At 31.9% G+C, this 16,523-nt stretch overlaps 1 protein-coding gene and 2 pseudogenes across 3 annotated transcripts; 2 read left to right on the forward strand and 1 right to left on the reverse strand.

The window, feature by feature from the left end:
* Positions 1-1,362: 1,362 nt before the first annotated feature.
* Positions 1,363-3,285, reverse strand: LOC142531976 (uncharacterized). 3 transcript variants are annotated; one of them, XM_075638268.1, is made up of 4 exons: positions 3,151-3,279; positions 2,578-2,684; positions 1,921-2,244; positions 1,363-1,628 (listed from the first exon to the last, which is right to left on the reverse strand). In XM_075638268.1, exons 3-4 carry the CDS (start codon positions 2,195-2,197, stop codon positions 1,549-1,551), a joined length of 357 nt encoding a protein of 118 aa, XP_075494383.1. In that variant the 5' UTR covers positions 2,198-2,244; positions 2,578-2,684; positions 3,151-3,279; the 3' UTR covers positions 1,363-1,548. The 3 variants fall into 3 exon arrangements, with proteins under 3 accessions (XP_075494383.1, XP_075494384.1, XP_075494382.1); XM_075638269.1 differs by having other exon boundaries at positions 2,578-2,698; XM_075638267.1 differs by lacking the exon at positions 2,578-2,684 and having other exon boundaries at positions 3,151-3,285.
* A 5,353-nt stretch (positions 3,286-8,638) lies between these two features.
* Positions 8,639-12,505, forward strand: LOC142530783 (uncharacterized; annotated as a pseudogene).
* A 3,052-nt stretch (positions 12,506-15,557) lies between these two features.
* On the forward strand, positions 15,558-16,497 carry LOC142530649 (uncharacterized; annotated as a pseudogene).
* The last annotated feature ends 26 nt before the right edge of the window (positions 16,498-16,523 follow it).

The raw sequence follows: 16,523 nt of genomic DNA on the forward strand, positions 1-16,523 counted from the left end.
GGATGACCCAAATAAGATATCTGTCTCACAAAATATGATCTGTGAGACCGTCTAACAGAAGTTTTTGTCAAATATAATTATGTTGATATATTATTTTTGGTGAATGAAACTCATTTATTATATAGAGGGCAACTAACATGCATCGAGGGAGCATAATAGTTTTTATATATATAATAATAATAATTTATTATCATAACTTTTTTATAAACAATGAAAGGAAAGAAAAAAATACATATAAATAGGTTAAGTATATTCAATAATTTGTATAGAAGGAATATATAGAAATTAAGGAGAGTGAAAATGATGAAAATCAGAAATTATAGTGATATTTATACAAGGTTTCACAAACACGTCAATATATCTAACACGACTCTAATAACATATATAGATATAACTAGTATTTTTCTACACACGATGTATGTTGTAAAATTTGTTTTTATGAATAATTTTTTTGGGCCTAAAGTTGATTTACAGTTATATGAAAAAATATATAATTGTTTTGTTTTAATTTGTATTTATTGTTTGAACAATGATCCAATTATATTTAAGTTTTTATAGTTGGTATATGTGAATTTTTGAACTTTTGCATGAATGAATAGTTTAGCAGTTATATTAAATATACGTATAATTTGTTTTTGGGAACATGAGTAGTATGATAATTTGAAAATTAATTTGTTTAGATTATCAGAGTATTTGAAAAATTGTTAGTAATTAGTATTCAGAGTGCATTCTTTTATTGAAAAATCGTCATACCAAAAAAAAAACGAATTACAAATTTAGTTAATATTTGAGTCATATTCTTTATATAACCCAAAAGATAGAAATTGTTTTTAATATTATTGATGGTATCAAAAATTGTTTTTAAAAATTTAGCAAAAGTCTGTTACAGATGGTAGAATTGCAAAATTTGATATAAACTTTTCATAAAAATCGTTCCACGTATAAAATGTTTTCTTTTTTTATTTTTCGTCAGTGAATTATTAATTAACCCACTTCATTCGACGACTTCACGTGATCGAATATTTCTTTTACCCATGAATTTTAGACAAGATATATTACTTTATTTATGAATTTCATAGTAATAGAAATACATGTCCAAACAAGACAGAATTTTTTGTATGTTAAAAATATATTAGAGTGTCCAAATGGAAAACCACCCACTTACTAATTCACAAAATAATGTCTTCTCTAAAACTTGGTAAGAATATTTTAAAGTTGAATTTATTTATTTGATTGATTATTTTTAAACACAGCCTCAGGATTCCTTTATTCTTTGTTTATTTTAAAGCGAGGTTCCTTTTTTTCCCTTGTTCTAATTCATGCCTCGACCGATCAATGTTGATGCATTGCCCCGATTGCAAATGAAATCAAATATGTGAATAAACCTCTTAACCAACTGCATATAAAGGGTTATAGAATTGAACTACAAAGAAACATTACAACCTACACCATCGACAAATTTAAGACACTGCAAGGTTTTTTTTCCACAAGAAAATCTAAAAGCCACACATAAACAAGATGCCAATATAGGATGAAGAGGCAAAAGGCTCAATAATCAGGAATCGACGAAAAGCGATAGCCTTGGGCACCTCTCCATGAATAGTATGCTATTCTCGTCTCATAGAATCCTGCAATTGTGAAGTGAGAGGTAAAATATAATCCGGGCAATCACAAAATCAAACGAGGAGGTAAGGATGAAGAATACATGAATCTAAATCTAGAAAGATGATGATTCTGAGTAAGGAGTACTTGATAGTTGACACGCCATGGAAGTTAAGTTCATCAAAAGATAGTTCAATATTGATAGAGTGATGGTCATGCGCTCACGTAAGAGAGACTACATTTATTTTATGAGATAGTCTAACCAAACTTTAGACAACACATAGGTATTAAACGATGAAATTGAGAATCTTAAGATACCTGGAAGGAAGGTAAGAAATCCAAGTCCTAAAAGGCCATATGCTTGAGACGATTCCCCTTCCATGTGACCGGTCAAGATGAAGAGTGAGAGCAAGAGAAGCAGACATCCAAGGAGGAGCAGGAAAAGTGCAAGGATGATGGACTTCCACGGAATTTTATCGAAGGCTTTTGGAGTGTAGTTGAATCTAGGATCATGTTGACTTCTGTTTCCATCATTGTCGTAATCATCTTCATCAACAGCAAGACGACTATAGTTGACATTTCGTCTAGAAGCCATATTGTCAACTAGCTGTTAGTGAAACGCCACAGGGTTGTGCAACACACCTTCAGGTTAACACAAAAGAGAGAAGCAAAATTAACAATTTTGTTACCTTCTCATCTTAACAAAAACATAAAAAATCATTGAATAGATTAATGATGTCCCTGCAAACCAGAAAAAGAAAGTATGTCCTGACAATAAATCAATAGATTCATGATCCCAGGTAGAAACATTGGTCCCCATAACATCTCGTAAAATAAAACAATCAAAGCCCCATTGCCCAAGAAAAATGGAAAGAAGAGTCATTTGGATCTCTTTCAACTTGTGAACTTCACTTGTGCAAAGATTCGAGAACTACAATCAATACCCATGATTAAACTTTCCAGATCCTGTGTTACCATATGTATTAACTCGGGAGTAGCTAAAAAACGATGGCGGTCGAACATAATTCTTTTTCCATGAAATGACTAACAGCCGTGTCCCCTCGAGTTCTAATAGAAGAGACCTATCCCATGAAGGCTGAAGCAAGCACATCAGTAAGACAGTAACTCAATACCAATAGCCAGAAATAACCGGTTTTCTACTTCGATTCACCAATTAATGTCAATCATACGAAGTAAATACAAAAACATGTTTTTATCCAGCCAAGAAACACAAATTACACTGAAAAAACATACGAAGCACACATGTTAAACAAATTCAAAGCTAATATCATAGTGAAAGCGAATAAATGAAGAGTTAGGCTAATCAGAATATCAGTAAATTTGTAAAAACACACACGCCCCCATCCCCAAAATCTAGAATCGTGTTAATGAAACAAAAATTCAGAAAAATCGTCAAATTTTCAACTATAACAACTCAATTCCCGATCAGAAGCCAGTACGGTTCAGAATCCAAATCCAGAAGGTATCTCAAACAAGTCAAAACAACAATTAGACAAGAAAATTCAATTAATCATGCAGAAAACCTACCTCGTATTACGATGTTAACACCGCCGGCGGCGCAAAGCTGGACGAGCAGAATTTTGATGTCTCCGCGAACAAAGTTGAACGAAGAAGCAAGGCGGCGTATTTTAGCCAGGCCAATCTAATAAAAAGATATCGGGCGGAAAAAATATATTTGGGCCGAATGTTATAAGCCAAAAATGTGGGCCTTAAATTAAGAGCTCTATCAGGTGGCCCAAATACCAAAGTCATTTAATCGGTACAATGCCATTCTGAAAGACCAAGGCCCATGATCCAGCTACCTCTACTTAACTTGGCATAGGCATGAAGTCTGAAATAAATTGTACATTGTTGTTAATAAATTTTTAGACAACATTTGGGTAATATTTTATTTTAAAATTTTTGTTTGGCTCAATTTGTACAGTACTTTGAGTTGTACATTCTTCATGTATGTGTTATCCTGGCTGTGTTTAGATAGAGGGTGATTTTATTGAATGATTAATACGGAAATGATGAATAAATGGTTGATGTAGAAATATAATATACGATGAAAAAATAGTGTTTTTTTTTATAATTTTTTATTCTGAGATAAAGTAAGAATATTTTGACTTTTGGAAGAAAAAAAACACTTGTACTATATTAAAATTACTTTTTGTGCAGGGAAAATATAGAAGGCAAAAACTTGTGTGAGACGGTCTCATAGATCGTATTTTGTGAGACAGATCTCTTATTTAGTTCATCCATGAAAAATTATTATTTTTTATGCCTAAGAGTATTACTTTTTATTGTGAATATCGGTATGATTGACCCGTCTCACAGATAAAGATTCGTGAGACGAGACCTACTCAAAATAGAATTGGAAACAAGGGTGTGATTAAAAAAATGCTAGTTAGTAGAAGGAGGTGAGATATGTTTATTTTCCTTAAACTAATATGACTTAGTTTTTGCAAAATGGATTGAGTAGAATTATTAAAATTCTAACCAAATACAGGATAACCCGGTTAAACCAACCACAGTCCAAACCAATCCATTGTACCAAACAAGCCCTTAACTTGAAATTTCACTTGCGTTTTGAGGAATATCTACTATATATTCAGTGAAGAGTGATGAAAAATAATTATTTGTTGTTTCTTGACAGATTTTTCGCTATTTTTTGTATTACTCTATTGTGTAATTATCTTTTATGTATTATAAAATTTTAAAAATAAATATTTGATATCTCATAAAATAATCATCAGTCACTTGCATGTAACATAGACATATCAATATACATTTTCACGTCAACCTACAAATAACCCAAAAAACTTGGATGTACACTACAAATCGATCTGACCCGAAAGGTATCATCAAATAAATCATAATGCACGTATACATTTGAGTGTTTTGGAGTCTTGATAGTGCTAAAATGCAGTGAATTTCAACTTGAAACAGCAAAAGGGAATTCCCCACGCTGTCAACTAGAAATAAAATAACGATAGTAATAACTACAATCCCAATCAACCCACACACAATAATTGTAATAAAAGAGTAAATATATGCATATGTTGGGGCACAACCCCACGAGCCATTATTCATTATTATTTAGATTAGATATCTTTTGAGACGGTCTCACGAATCTTTATCTGTGAGACGAATCAATCCTACCGATATTCACAATAAAAAGTAATATTCTTAGTATAAAAAGTAATATTTTTTCATAGATGACCCAAATAAAAGATATGTCTCACAAAATACGACCCGTGAGACTGTCTCACACAAATTTTTGCATATTATTTATCGAGGACTCTTGGTTATATCGGATCACAAATTCAAGATTTGCAAGATTTTTTACTATATATTATTAAATTAACTTAAAGTGTTTATTTAAAATATTTATTATCGTATATTTACAAAACTACTGTTTATCGGCTAAATTTTATGATACGAATATCTAATTTTATCTGAATCATGATAAAATTAATTTTATGTCAAAGATATTTTTTTTACTCTAAGTATAGATCGGGTCGACTCATCTCACGAATATAAATATGTGAAATCGTCTCAAAGGAAAACTAATCTTGTATATTCCGACCCTTAAAAGATATTATTTTGATCACTCATTCCAGCTCTCTATATCCCCACCAATTTTTTAAAAAATTGCCACTATCTTATATGCTTTCATATATTATTGAAGGCCGGGGCTGTGGATTGGACATTAATGAGTCATTGTTAAGGAACTTTGCATTTACATTTATTAAAATATTTTTTGTTTTTTGCAAAAAAAATCAAGTTATTATATTAAAATTTAAACTCCAAAGATTATTTTTATAATTAATTAGATTCCTTGTGTTTTTATAAACATAAAAGCATTAGGAATAACCAAATAAGAATTCAGATGTAAAATTTGATAGAAATATTTAATTTAATCTATTAATATTTTTTTATAAAAACTTATCCTATCAAAATTATATTTAGGAGATGAAATAATATTTAATGGCGATCGAAGAATATGTCTCTTATTAGACGAATCAACACTACTCGTATTCATGATAAAAATAATATTTTTTTATGGGTGACCTAAATAGAATATTCGTCTCAAAAAATTGACCAATGAAATTATCTCACATGAACTTTTATGTTTAAAGTAAGAGCTATTGTTGATCAACATGATCCCTTCTTCCCTAAAAAATTCCTAGAAATTCCACATGTTTTGGATTCTCATTTTCAACGAAAAATATTAATAATAATAATAATGATGATAAATTAAAACTTTTCTTGGAAAGAAAAAAATTAAGGCTTTTCGAACGAATGCAATTGGAAAAGTCAATGTACATTTAATTCAGATAAAAACTTGTGTGAGACGATCTTACGGATAGTATTTTGTGAGACATATATCTTATTTGGGTCATCCATAAAAAATATTACTTTTTATGCTAAAAGTATTAATTTTTATTGTGAATATCGGTATGATTGACTCGTCTCACAAATAAATATTGGTGACACCGTCTCATAAGAAATCTATTATTTAATACAAGGGGTTTTCACTAGAACACACAAATTGTAAGCCACACCAACTCTCGTAGAAGCGAGTTTGGATTAAAAATAAAAATATATTTTTATTTTTATCCGGAAAATTTAAATTATTTTTACTAACATCAATTTATTAATATCAAATATTCAGGATAATTAGGTGATTTTCTCGTTGAATTTTATTCCTTTGTTAATGATAATCTTGGTATTCAATCAATTTAGATAGACAAGGTAGGTGATATATATTAAGAATTATTTAAATTATTCTTATCCTTACACATATATTACAAGAGTATGTCTCTTGTAAGACGGTCTCACGGATCTTTATCTGTGAGACGGATCAACCCTACTGATATTCACAATAAAAAGTAATATTCTTAGCATAAAAAGTAATATTTTTTCATTGATGACTCAAATAAGAGATGTGTCTCAAAAATACGACCCGTGAGATCGTCTCACACAAGTTTTTGTCATATTTATAATCAATATTTTCAATTATTGAGTTATCATCGTAAATACAAATTCACATATTTATATTTCGAAAAATAATAAATAATTTTAAAAACATATGCTCTATTTTATAAACATTTTCGTATATTTAATAAAATCCACGCGTTACCAAAATTAAAGTATAAAAAAATCTTTTTTTTAACCATATATACTTGTTATTGTATCCTAAAATCTGTATGAAATTGATAAAATTACTCACTGATGATTTCAATTTATATGGCAATAATTATTCAAGCTATAAAAGAGAGTGATACATCCATTTAGATTGCTCAGTCTAGGATTGAGTCACTATGTAATTATTATTATTATTTATATGTAAACGAACTGAATTGAATCGAATAAGATAAAAATTTGAAGGTTTCCAATTAGTTCTATTCGAGTTCGAACTCGAAACGAAGTTCTGAAATTTTAAAAAAATTGGCTCGGATTTATTTGAATTAAACATCAAGTTCGAGTTCAGTTGAAAAGATTCAAACATGTTCGCGAACTATTGAATTTATTGTTGGAAAATAAATAATCGAAAAGTTCGAAATTTATTTAATATATAGTTATATTATATTAATAAATATTAAAGCTCGCAGACTATCGAACAAAATAATTCGAGCTCGAGTTTGACTCGAAAAAAGTTCGAACATGTTCAAGTTCGATTCGAATTCGATAAGCTCGAAGACAAATCAAATATTTTTCAAATCATCTCGAAAAATTTGTTAACCGACTCAGTTTATTTACACAGTTGATATCACTCTTCACTTTGTAAGAGATGGCCAATGTTCAAATTACATTATAGTCAACGTCACATATTCAGTTATTATAAATGATTAACAATATAAAAACAAGCAAAAGAAACCTCCTAATTTTCTTGCTTTGTTTCTCTCTACATTTTGTAAGAACGCGGAAATCTATAAAAAGAAACACTAGTTATTGGAGAAAAAAGGCAAAAAAAGGATTAGAATTGCTGTCTGGATCCGACCGTCATTTCTTTCTCTCGTAGCTCTGCAAATTGCTCTTCATCTTTGTGTATCCTTTCGGGAGAGGGGCACCCCCAGGAAGCCTTTTTTTCCGCAGTTTCCTATTTGAATGTACGTACAGAAATACGGCTGTTGACGCGTATGTATGTATTACGTGTGTACGCGTTTCCTTGAACTGTGTCCGTTTATACGCGTATGTATGATCGTGTTTACGTATGGATGCTGATGATTGGATTGATGTTGTCTTTATGATTAATGGGTTTTCAAGAAAATGCGTATGCTTTTCTTGATGATATTTTATAGATTTTCTTGTTTCTTAATTTTTAAAAATCGTTTCTTGGTGATTTACAGCTTTTTAATTGGGTTTATTATATTTCCTGAGATGGCATTTTTTAGCAATTTATGTATTCCGCTTCTTGTCCGTGTGTGAGCTGTGGATTTGTTTTCATATTTCCAGTTTCTTGAATAATTCGGTGTTTTCATATTTTTGAGGTTCTTGATGGTGACTATTAGTTGTGTTTGTATCATTGTGTACTGCATTATATACAGAGGGTCACCCATAGCCCATATATTTTTTTCTCGGACCTTTTTGTGATTTGTCTTGTATTGATCATATGATAAGGATCCATATCAAGATTAAAATGAGGAAATCTAACCGGGAGGGCTGACTTATGGTATTGGGGATGGGAAAAAACTCACATTGTTGGAAAAATTACTTGTGAAATTTAATAATCGAGGTGTCGACTGTAATTGCTTGCCGCTAGCCCGGGGTCCACCTAGTCCATTTGGGAAGTTGTCTTTGTCTGTATTACCCTGTTATCTTTTTCTTTTTTATTTGATCTTAGAAAGTGGCTTTCCATGGCCATTTTCACCCACTCCTTTTTCTTTTTTAGAACTTTAAAACACATTGAAAAAGCCAATTATAAAAGTTGTGTTTGTTGGAGACACAATTATATGTGTCAAGATCAGGGAGAGGTCTTGAATTCAAGCCCCATCACATCCAATTATGTAAAATGGATTCCACATTTCAAGATTAGAATAGAATAGGCTTATGAATTACAATGGAATACAAGTTGCGTGATAAAGATCAAGTTAACTTATGCTTCTAGAAAATGTGTTGTTTCAAGCATTTCGGTTAACTTTTCAGATATCGTGTAGGGATGTTTAACCTTGTCCTCCATGGTTGCCCCTAACATAATAATATTTGTTTACTTTTGATGTGATGTGGATTTCGTAACTAATTACCATCTCTTCTTGCAACCAACTGATCTTTTTCTTTCTTTTTTCCTCTCGTCACTTGTACAGGTCCTATGGGGGAAGTGGTGTCTACAATTGATCAATTTTGAGTTGAAAAGATTGTGTTGACCATAAGAAAGGGGACCCATGAGTACAAATATTGGTAAAAAAGGTTGAGTCGTGTTAAGGTATGATCACTGTAATCCTAAGTGTCGAGATGTATAATTAATTCATTTCTTAGCTGTCGAAGTTGGAACAATTAACACAAGAAACAAGAATTATCACTCTATCTGCAGCTGTACTATTAGACATTTCCGCCTTTATGTAGCTCATTTTGCAGAATAATGGAAAGTTGTCTCCTTGAGATGATAGTAGAAATTCAAATCTAATACGTGCTAAATCGAGAGAAATACTTCGTTATGTAGCATAAATTGTTAGATGTATTGGTCTCATGGGTAACTAGCACTTGCTTACCTGTATCTAATGGTTGATGCTACACGGAGAGTCTCTCATTCTAGAGTAGACCAAACATAGAAATGAGAATTTAGCAAATGATTTTGACTGTCGAAACTGAGTCTTTCTTGGAAGATGAAAAGTGCCATTTTTGGCACTTATATTTCATTTCAAGCACTTGGAGCTCTACTACATTATGTTACATAATATATCAGTAAAGTCCATATTTGGTTTTGCACAGATTTAGAACTGAGTTATCATAATGGGTGCTTGCGTATCTATACCAGCTACGACTTGTAAACCATCGAAGATCTCCAATGTAAGGAAGAAACATCGTGGTCGTTCCAAAAAGCATCATGTGAATTCTGTTCCGGATGTAAACAGGAAAAGGGCCAGTGATGCTGGAGCTCAGGTGACAGATTTTGCTCTGAGTGAGTTTGTTCACACAACTACCACCTGCAGAAGATCTGAGGTGTCCAATTCCACGTTCCATCTCACTCAGTTGCAGTGGCACCATAGTCAAATCGATGCTAATGGTGAGTTCTTGATTATTGAAACGTTAAATTTGACGAAAAGGGTCATGCTAAAAAGATGTCAAGAGTCTAACCGAAGAAAATCAGTTTTCTTTAATATTTCTTGCATTTTATTAATGTCAGCTAGTAATATCTTGAGCAACAAGAACTATCAAGTTATAACGACTAAAGACAGATTAATTTCTTGAAAATGATCGGATATATCTGTGCTTTTATAGGAGTTAGCCAGGAAGACGCATGGTTCGACACACTTAGCATATTAGAGTCTGACTCGGATGATGACTTTAGCAGTGTACATGGAGGTAACAAGATTGTTATGTTTTCTTTTGGGTAACCAATGGCTTTTGCGTTCATGTCCAAGATCTTTTGCTGGTCTGTTTTTATGTAATCCTGTCAATTCTTGTTCCGCAGATTTCTTCCCCTACATTCCAAATGTACCAGTTATTCAGTACGAAACTTCATCGTGCTTTTTGGATAGCAATTGCAATTTCAAACAATACCATGACAAATATCTGAAAGTAGATAAACGTATAACCGAGAAGCTCTTAAGCAATGATGGAGTCAAGGACTTGAAGGGGCTAACTTTCGTAAATACACAAGGAAAAGAACTTTCAGGTTTTGTGAAGAGTGAAGAATCTGGTACCAAGAAGAAGAAAAACTTAGACCGGGCTTTTGTGAGTTTTAATGGGATAAAAGATGATAAAATTTATTGTGACGAGAAAACTCCCCAGGATTTGTTGAAATCCGTGTTTCCTCGGCTGCTTCCATCTGTAAGTTTTAATGACAAGATCAACCTTGCCTCAAGTTCAGGACCACAATCTCAAAGAAAGAAATCCACAACAGTCATCAGGCTTTCCTTCAAGAGGAAATCTGTTGATGGAGAAGAAAAAAATGAATTTCGTGAGTACTTTTTATTTATGGTAACATGATAAAACATTATCCTAGATAAACTTCAAGCATCCCCATTGTTTGTGATATTTGAGTTACAATATATTTTGAAAGATTTTAATTGTATAGTTACCACTAACTATAGTCTTTGGTGAAGCGACAAATGATAGGTTCTACACAAAATCAAATGTTGAATAGGTCAATCTTACTCAACCTGAAAATAACTTTGATCTATCCAGGTGTAGCAACAAAGTACCTTTATCGTCCTAGAGCAGGGACTTTTGATTCCATGTTGCACTGAAGAGAAGCCAACTTCTGGAACATGGTCTAAAATTGAACCCTTGACTTTTAAACTCCGTGGAGACAACTATTTCAAGTATGTTTCTCTCCTCCATCTGTTGTCCACTAAAAAATTTCAAGCGGCTTCATCAATTTATTGACAATTTAAAGCATTGCAGAGATAAAAAGAAGTCTCCTGCACCAAATGTTTGTCCTTACCTTCCCATTGGCGTTGATTTGTTTACGTCCCCAAGGAAAATTAACCACATTGCGCAGCATCTTGAGTTACCCTCTGTAAAAGCAGATGGGAAATTTCCACCACTTCTAATTGTTAACATTCAGGTGATTTGATGTCCGATTTCACCTTAATTCCACGTTTTTGGCTGAGGCCAATTTAATCTGATATAAATTTCATCACGCAGCTGCCCGCTTATCCAGCATCCATGTTTCTTGGTGATGGTGATGGAGAGGGCTTGAGCCTTGTCCTGTATTTTAAACTTTCAGAAAGTTTTGAGACAGACGTATCTCCCCAGTTTCTGGACAATATCAAGGTACTATATCGGTTTAATCACTTGTACAATGCTATAAAATTCTAAGGGTCTGGATATTTAGAATATTCTACTGAAACCGATGTTTTTATGCTGCAGAGATTGGTGGATGATGAAATGGAAAAGGTTAAAGGTTTCGCTAAAGAATCAATTGTTCCCTTCAGAGAGAGGCTGAAAATAATGGTTGGGGTGGCTAATGCAGAAGACCTTGTATCAAATTCGACAGAGAGAAAACTTCTGAATGCTTACAATGAGAAACCTGTTCTTTCTCGTCCTCAACACGAGTTTTATCAGGTGACAAAAATTTTCCAATAAAGGCAAGATAATCATCAACACTTGTAACTGGTGATTACCAATATTTAGCTTCCTATATTGCGCAGGGTCCCAACTACTTTGAAATCGATCTGGATATCCATCGCTTCAGCTACATAGCAAGAAAGGGACTTGATGCATTTCGTGAGCGATTAAAGAATGGAATACTCGATCTGGGATTGACTATTCAGGTTCAACACGTTGAGCCAGCACTCATTCCTATTTCTTTCTTCTTTTTTTTCTTCCTGAAATCGCTACTGAAGCCATTTTCTTGAAAAAACAGGCCCAAAAACCAGAGGAATTACCCGAAAAAGTCCTTTGCTGTGTGAGATTGAACAGGATCGACTTTGTTAATCATGGCCAAATACCCACTATTGTACGTCTTGATGACGATGACTGAGACTACATTTAGCCATGTTATCTGGCCTTTGCGAAGCGGCTAGAGAAAATTTCCAGGCTATCATGGTCTTCCTCCTCTTCTCCATCCAAGTCCAAGCTATACCACAAGCAGTTATCAAAATAAAAAGAATCTTGTTTTGTTGTTGATTCAATCACATTTTTAACGTCTAAAATTTACCCTCTGATAATTAACATCTTGTAATAATTATGTCTCCAACAATTTGGTATGTTAATTTTTTCATCGATTTCTCCAAGTTTTATTCCAGCATACAATGAAGAAGAATGTTTTATTATTTTAGTGATCATAATTTTCATCTGAAATATTTATATTTGTACTAAGTAATATATTTTTTAGTTGATTAGTTAATTGCAAAATCTTCATAGTGTTTGAAGTATTTTTGTTAAAAGTGAGCAAATTTTTCGAACAATCAATTTTTAGATTTAAGTGGGTGTATTCAATCTATACTTTTAAAGATTTTTATGGAATTTTAAAATCTAGAGGTATTCAATTTAAACTTTTATATACTCTATATATGTTTAGTGGTATTCAACATGGATTTTGGTAGAGTTTTAAAAAATCATGTTGTATTCAAACTTGACTTTTTAAAACTCTCCATAAGTCAAGAGGTATCCAAAAAATCCATAGATTTTCAAGTATTCTTATTTTATTATTTATGTACAAACCTTGAAACCTTATGTACAATTACAGAAAATCTAAAATATTCTTCAACCTATACCAAAGATTTTGATGGACTTTCTTTTTTGAAAAATACGTTAAGCCGTCTCTAGGGTTCTTCACTCTCTCAAAAAAAATTTTTCTATTCAAAGGTATGATTGGTCATTCTTGAATATAATATATTGCCAATATTTATGTGTAAATAGATGAATTTTTGTTTTTTTCTTGAATCATTATGATTATTGTATTTCATAAATTTTCTTTCATCTCATAAAAACGATGAATGATCCGATGTATGTGTATATATGTGTAAAAAGGATTGTGGTAATAGTTTGGTGGTCCTTATTCACCACATATTATATAGGGAATAAAAATAAAAATATTACTTATTATTTGTAAAAATTCTTTTGAAAATAATAGTTTGATTAGAATAATTTATACGTACACAGTAAAATTGATTGTTCTTATATTGAAGTTTAATTTTTGACTTATTTAATTGATTATTTTATACTTTTAAAAATTCGTGATTTTTTAATAGGCCTTTCATCTAAATTTTTTATTATTATTCACCACATTTTGTACGGTGTTTCTTTGTTAGCTTTAATGAGTGTGGGAAGATAACGCCATTTTTCATCTGTTAGGAGTAGAAGAGTTAGGAGCATAGTAATTTTTTCTTCTCGACTTTGAACCTTTTTATTTTCTTGCAAGTATTCATTTTTGTTTCAATATATATACTATGAAGGTATGATGCATTTTTACACGTATAGGCTGATGCATTTTTAATGTTCTAACATGTTTGACAAAATTTAAGAACTCCATATTTATATTTTAATATAATTATTGAGATATTTAACTTCTACCTTTTCTTAAGAAATTATAAATGGGCGATTCACAAACAAAATATAATTTGTGGACGACTGAGGAGAACAATGAATTATTAAAACTCATGGTCGATGCTGCCATGAGAGGATGGCGTGATAAGAATGGTATGCTGAACAAAAGAACAGTGGAAAAAAATATACTTCCTACTCTTGACGAAAAACTGGGGTGTGAAAAGACTTTCACACAATATCAAAGTCGTTTGAAATGGTTCAAACAACGATACAATAATTATTCTAAGCTTACACGTCATAGTTCTGGGTTTGGATGGGATCCTGAGACAAAGAAATGCACGGCTAATGATGAAGTATGTGATGAATATTTTATGGTGAGAATCTCAAATTAGAATAATAAAATTTACATTTTTCAATTAAAATTAGAATTATTTTTAACACTTGTTGCTTTTTGTTCTTTGACAGTCTCACCCTAAACATGAACATTATCGGACAAGCACTTTTGAAGATTATGAAGATTTGAGAATTGTAGTTGGGAATGGAACAACCACCGGAAAGTGTTCAATTGGATTAGGAGATGACACTGATGCGAGAACATTTGAGACTGAACAAAATAAAAGTCCTCGCTTAATAGATGATTACTTGTTTGATTACAATAGTGATGAATTCATTCAAAGTGAAAGGCAAGAATCTTCATATCAGCCTCCACTTCATGAGGACTTTACTTCTTCATTACCTTCTCAACCAATGAGTTCAGAGGTTCCACCAGCCACTAGAAAACGAGATATGATAGAGTTTGAAACAAAATCGAGCACATCAAAGAATCCTGACCAAGATATTATGCATAAGCTCTCTTACAACCTTGAGAAGGTAGCTTCTAAGATTGAATCAATTGGTGATGTAGATGATAATTGTTGGGATGCTATTAAGGAAGTCCCAAACTTGGAGAATCGTACTCGGTACAAGGTGCTTGACTTGCTTAATACTAGATCAAAGAAGATGGCTTTCCTTAAAATGATAATCGAAGAGCGCTTGGAATGGATAGACTATAAGTTAAATGAATGATTGATTTTTGGTGGCATAAATGAGTGATAAACATTGTGTTAAAATGTTTACTAATATTTTTTTGAATTGCTTTTTAATTATTGAACTGATAGCGAATTTGAACTTTTTGATTATTTCTATTCTATAATTACTCCGTTTTTTTTATTGCACATATCTTGTTTTGGTTAGACATATGATGTTTTTTCATGGATTCATAGCTTTTTTTATTTTCATTACTTGTTTTATGTCAGGTGGTTAATTTAAATGACAAATATTAATGTGCACAACGTAGATGAACAAATGAAAGAAGAAGAACTAGGAGAAGAATTACATGAAAATTTTGAGTATTTGTTGATCCAAATTTTTTAGATCTTATATGTGCTAAATGAGCACATAATTAACATTCGTAGAGAACGTGTCTATCCTCCCTTAACTAGACGATCAATAACTACAACTGGATATGATTATATTAATAGAATATAAAAGAGGATCCAACAAATTTTCGAGAAATTTATAGAATGTACCCCGATATTTTTTTAAAATTATGCACCATTCTTAGAGAAAGAACACCCTTACAAGACACAAGATACATTTGTGTTGAAGAAATGCTTGCCATGTTTTTACTTATTATTGGTCAAAATACTCGATATTGCTTGATTCGTAAAACATTTGGTCGATCACATTACAATACTAGTCAAAAATTCAACAAGATGTTGAGAGCATTAAACAGCATTGCAGTAGATATGATGGCTAAACATGCATCAGCTGTACCAGAAAGAATAAGAGGGAGTACAAGATTCTACCCTTACTTTAAAGTAAGTAATGAAATTCTTATATTATTATTTTTGTTGTTTTATTGTTGTAATTATTGTTATTGCTATTCATGTTGTTGGTGCAGGATTGCATTGGAGCTATTGATGGAACTCATATTCCAGCGATGGTGTCTGGGCGTGACAATAACAGTTACCGTAATCGCCACGGAAGTAATTTCTCAAAATGTTTTGGCAGCTTGTAACTTTGATTTAGAATTCATTTACGTACTCAGCGGATGGGAGGGATCTACTCATGATTCACACGTGTTGACTGATACTTTATCAAGAAATAATGGACTTAAAGTGCCACAAAGTATATATTTTTTTCCTATATATTACATGTCTATTTATATTTTTTGTAATTTTCAAATATTATGTATATTATTCATTAGTTAATTAACTTTATAAATATGATTTGATAGGTAAATATTTTTTAGTGGATGGTGGATATCCAAATCGACGTCAATTCTTGGCTCTTTTTCGAGGTGTACGTTATCATCTTCAAGAATTCACAGGTCAAGGTCGTCACCCTGAAGATGCTAAAGAGTTGTTCAATCTTCATCATGCTTCTTTGAGGAATGTTATAGAGCGGACATTTGATATATTTAAATCACGGTTCAAAATATTCAAGATGGCTCCTCCATTTCCATATACGACTCAAACAGAGCTTGTATTGACTTGTGCTGGATTACACAATTTTCTTCAAAAGAAGTGTCGATGTGATGAATTTAAAATTGAACCAGATAATGAAGCTCAATTGTCTTCATCGGCACAAGTTTATGAAGATGACAACTTTGATCAGATATTTGATACTCAAGAACAACAACAAGCAAAAGCTAATGCATGGAGGGATACCATAGCCAATGGAATGTAGAGCGATGTTGATCAAATTATCAATAA

This window comes from Primulina tabacum, chromosome 17 (genome assembly GCF_025594145.1).
Source record: "Primulina tabacum isolate GXHZ01 chromosome 17, ASM2559414v2, whole genome shotgun sequence".
NCBI classification, from domain to species: Eukaryota; Viridiplantae; Streptophyta; class Magnoliopsida; order Lamiales; family Gesneriaceae; genus Primulina; species Primulina tabacum.

What these genes read in the sequence shown, in the direction of transcription:
- LOC142531976 (XM_075638267.1), bottom strand. Translation starts at nt 2,197, where the DNA reads ATGGCTTCTAGACGAAATGTCAACTATAGTCGTCTTGCTGTTGATGAA. An exon ending in ATTTCTTACCTTCCTTCCAG is followed by an intron (nt 1,629 to 1,920) that starts GTATCTTAAGAT and finishes TCACAATTGCAG; the next exon opens with GATTCTATGAGACGAGAATA.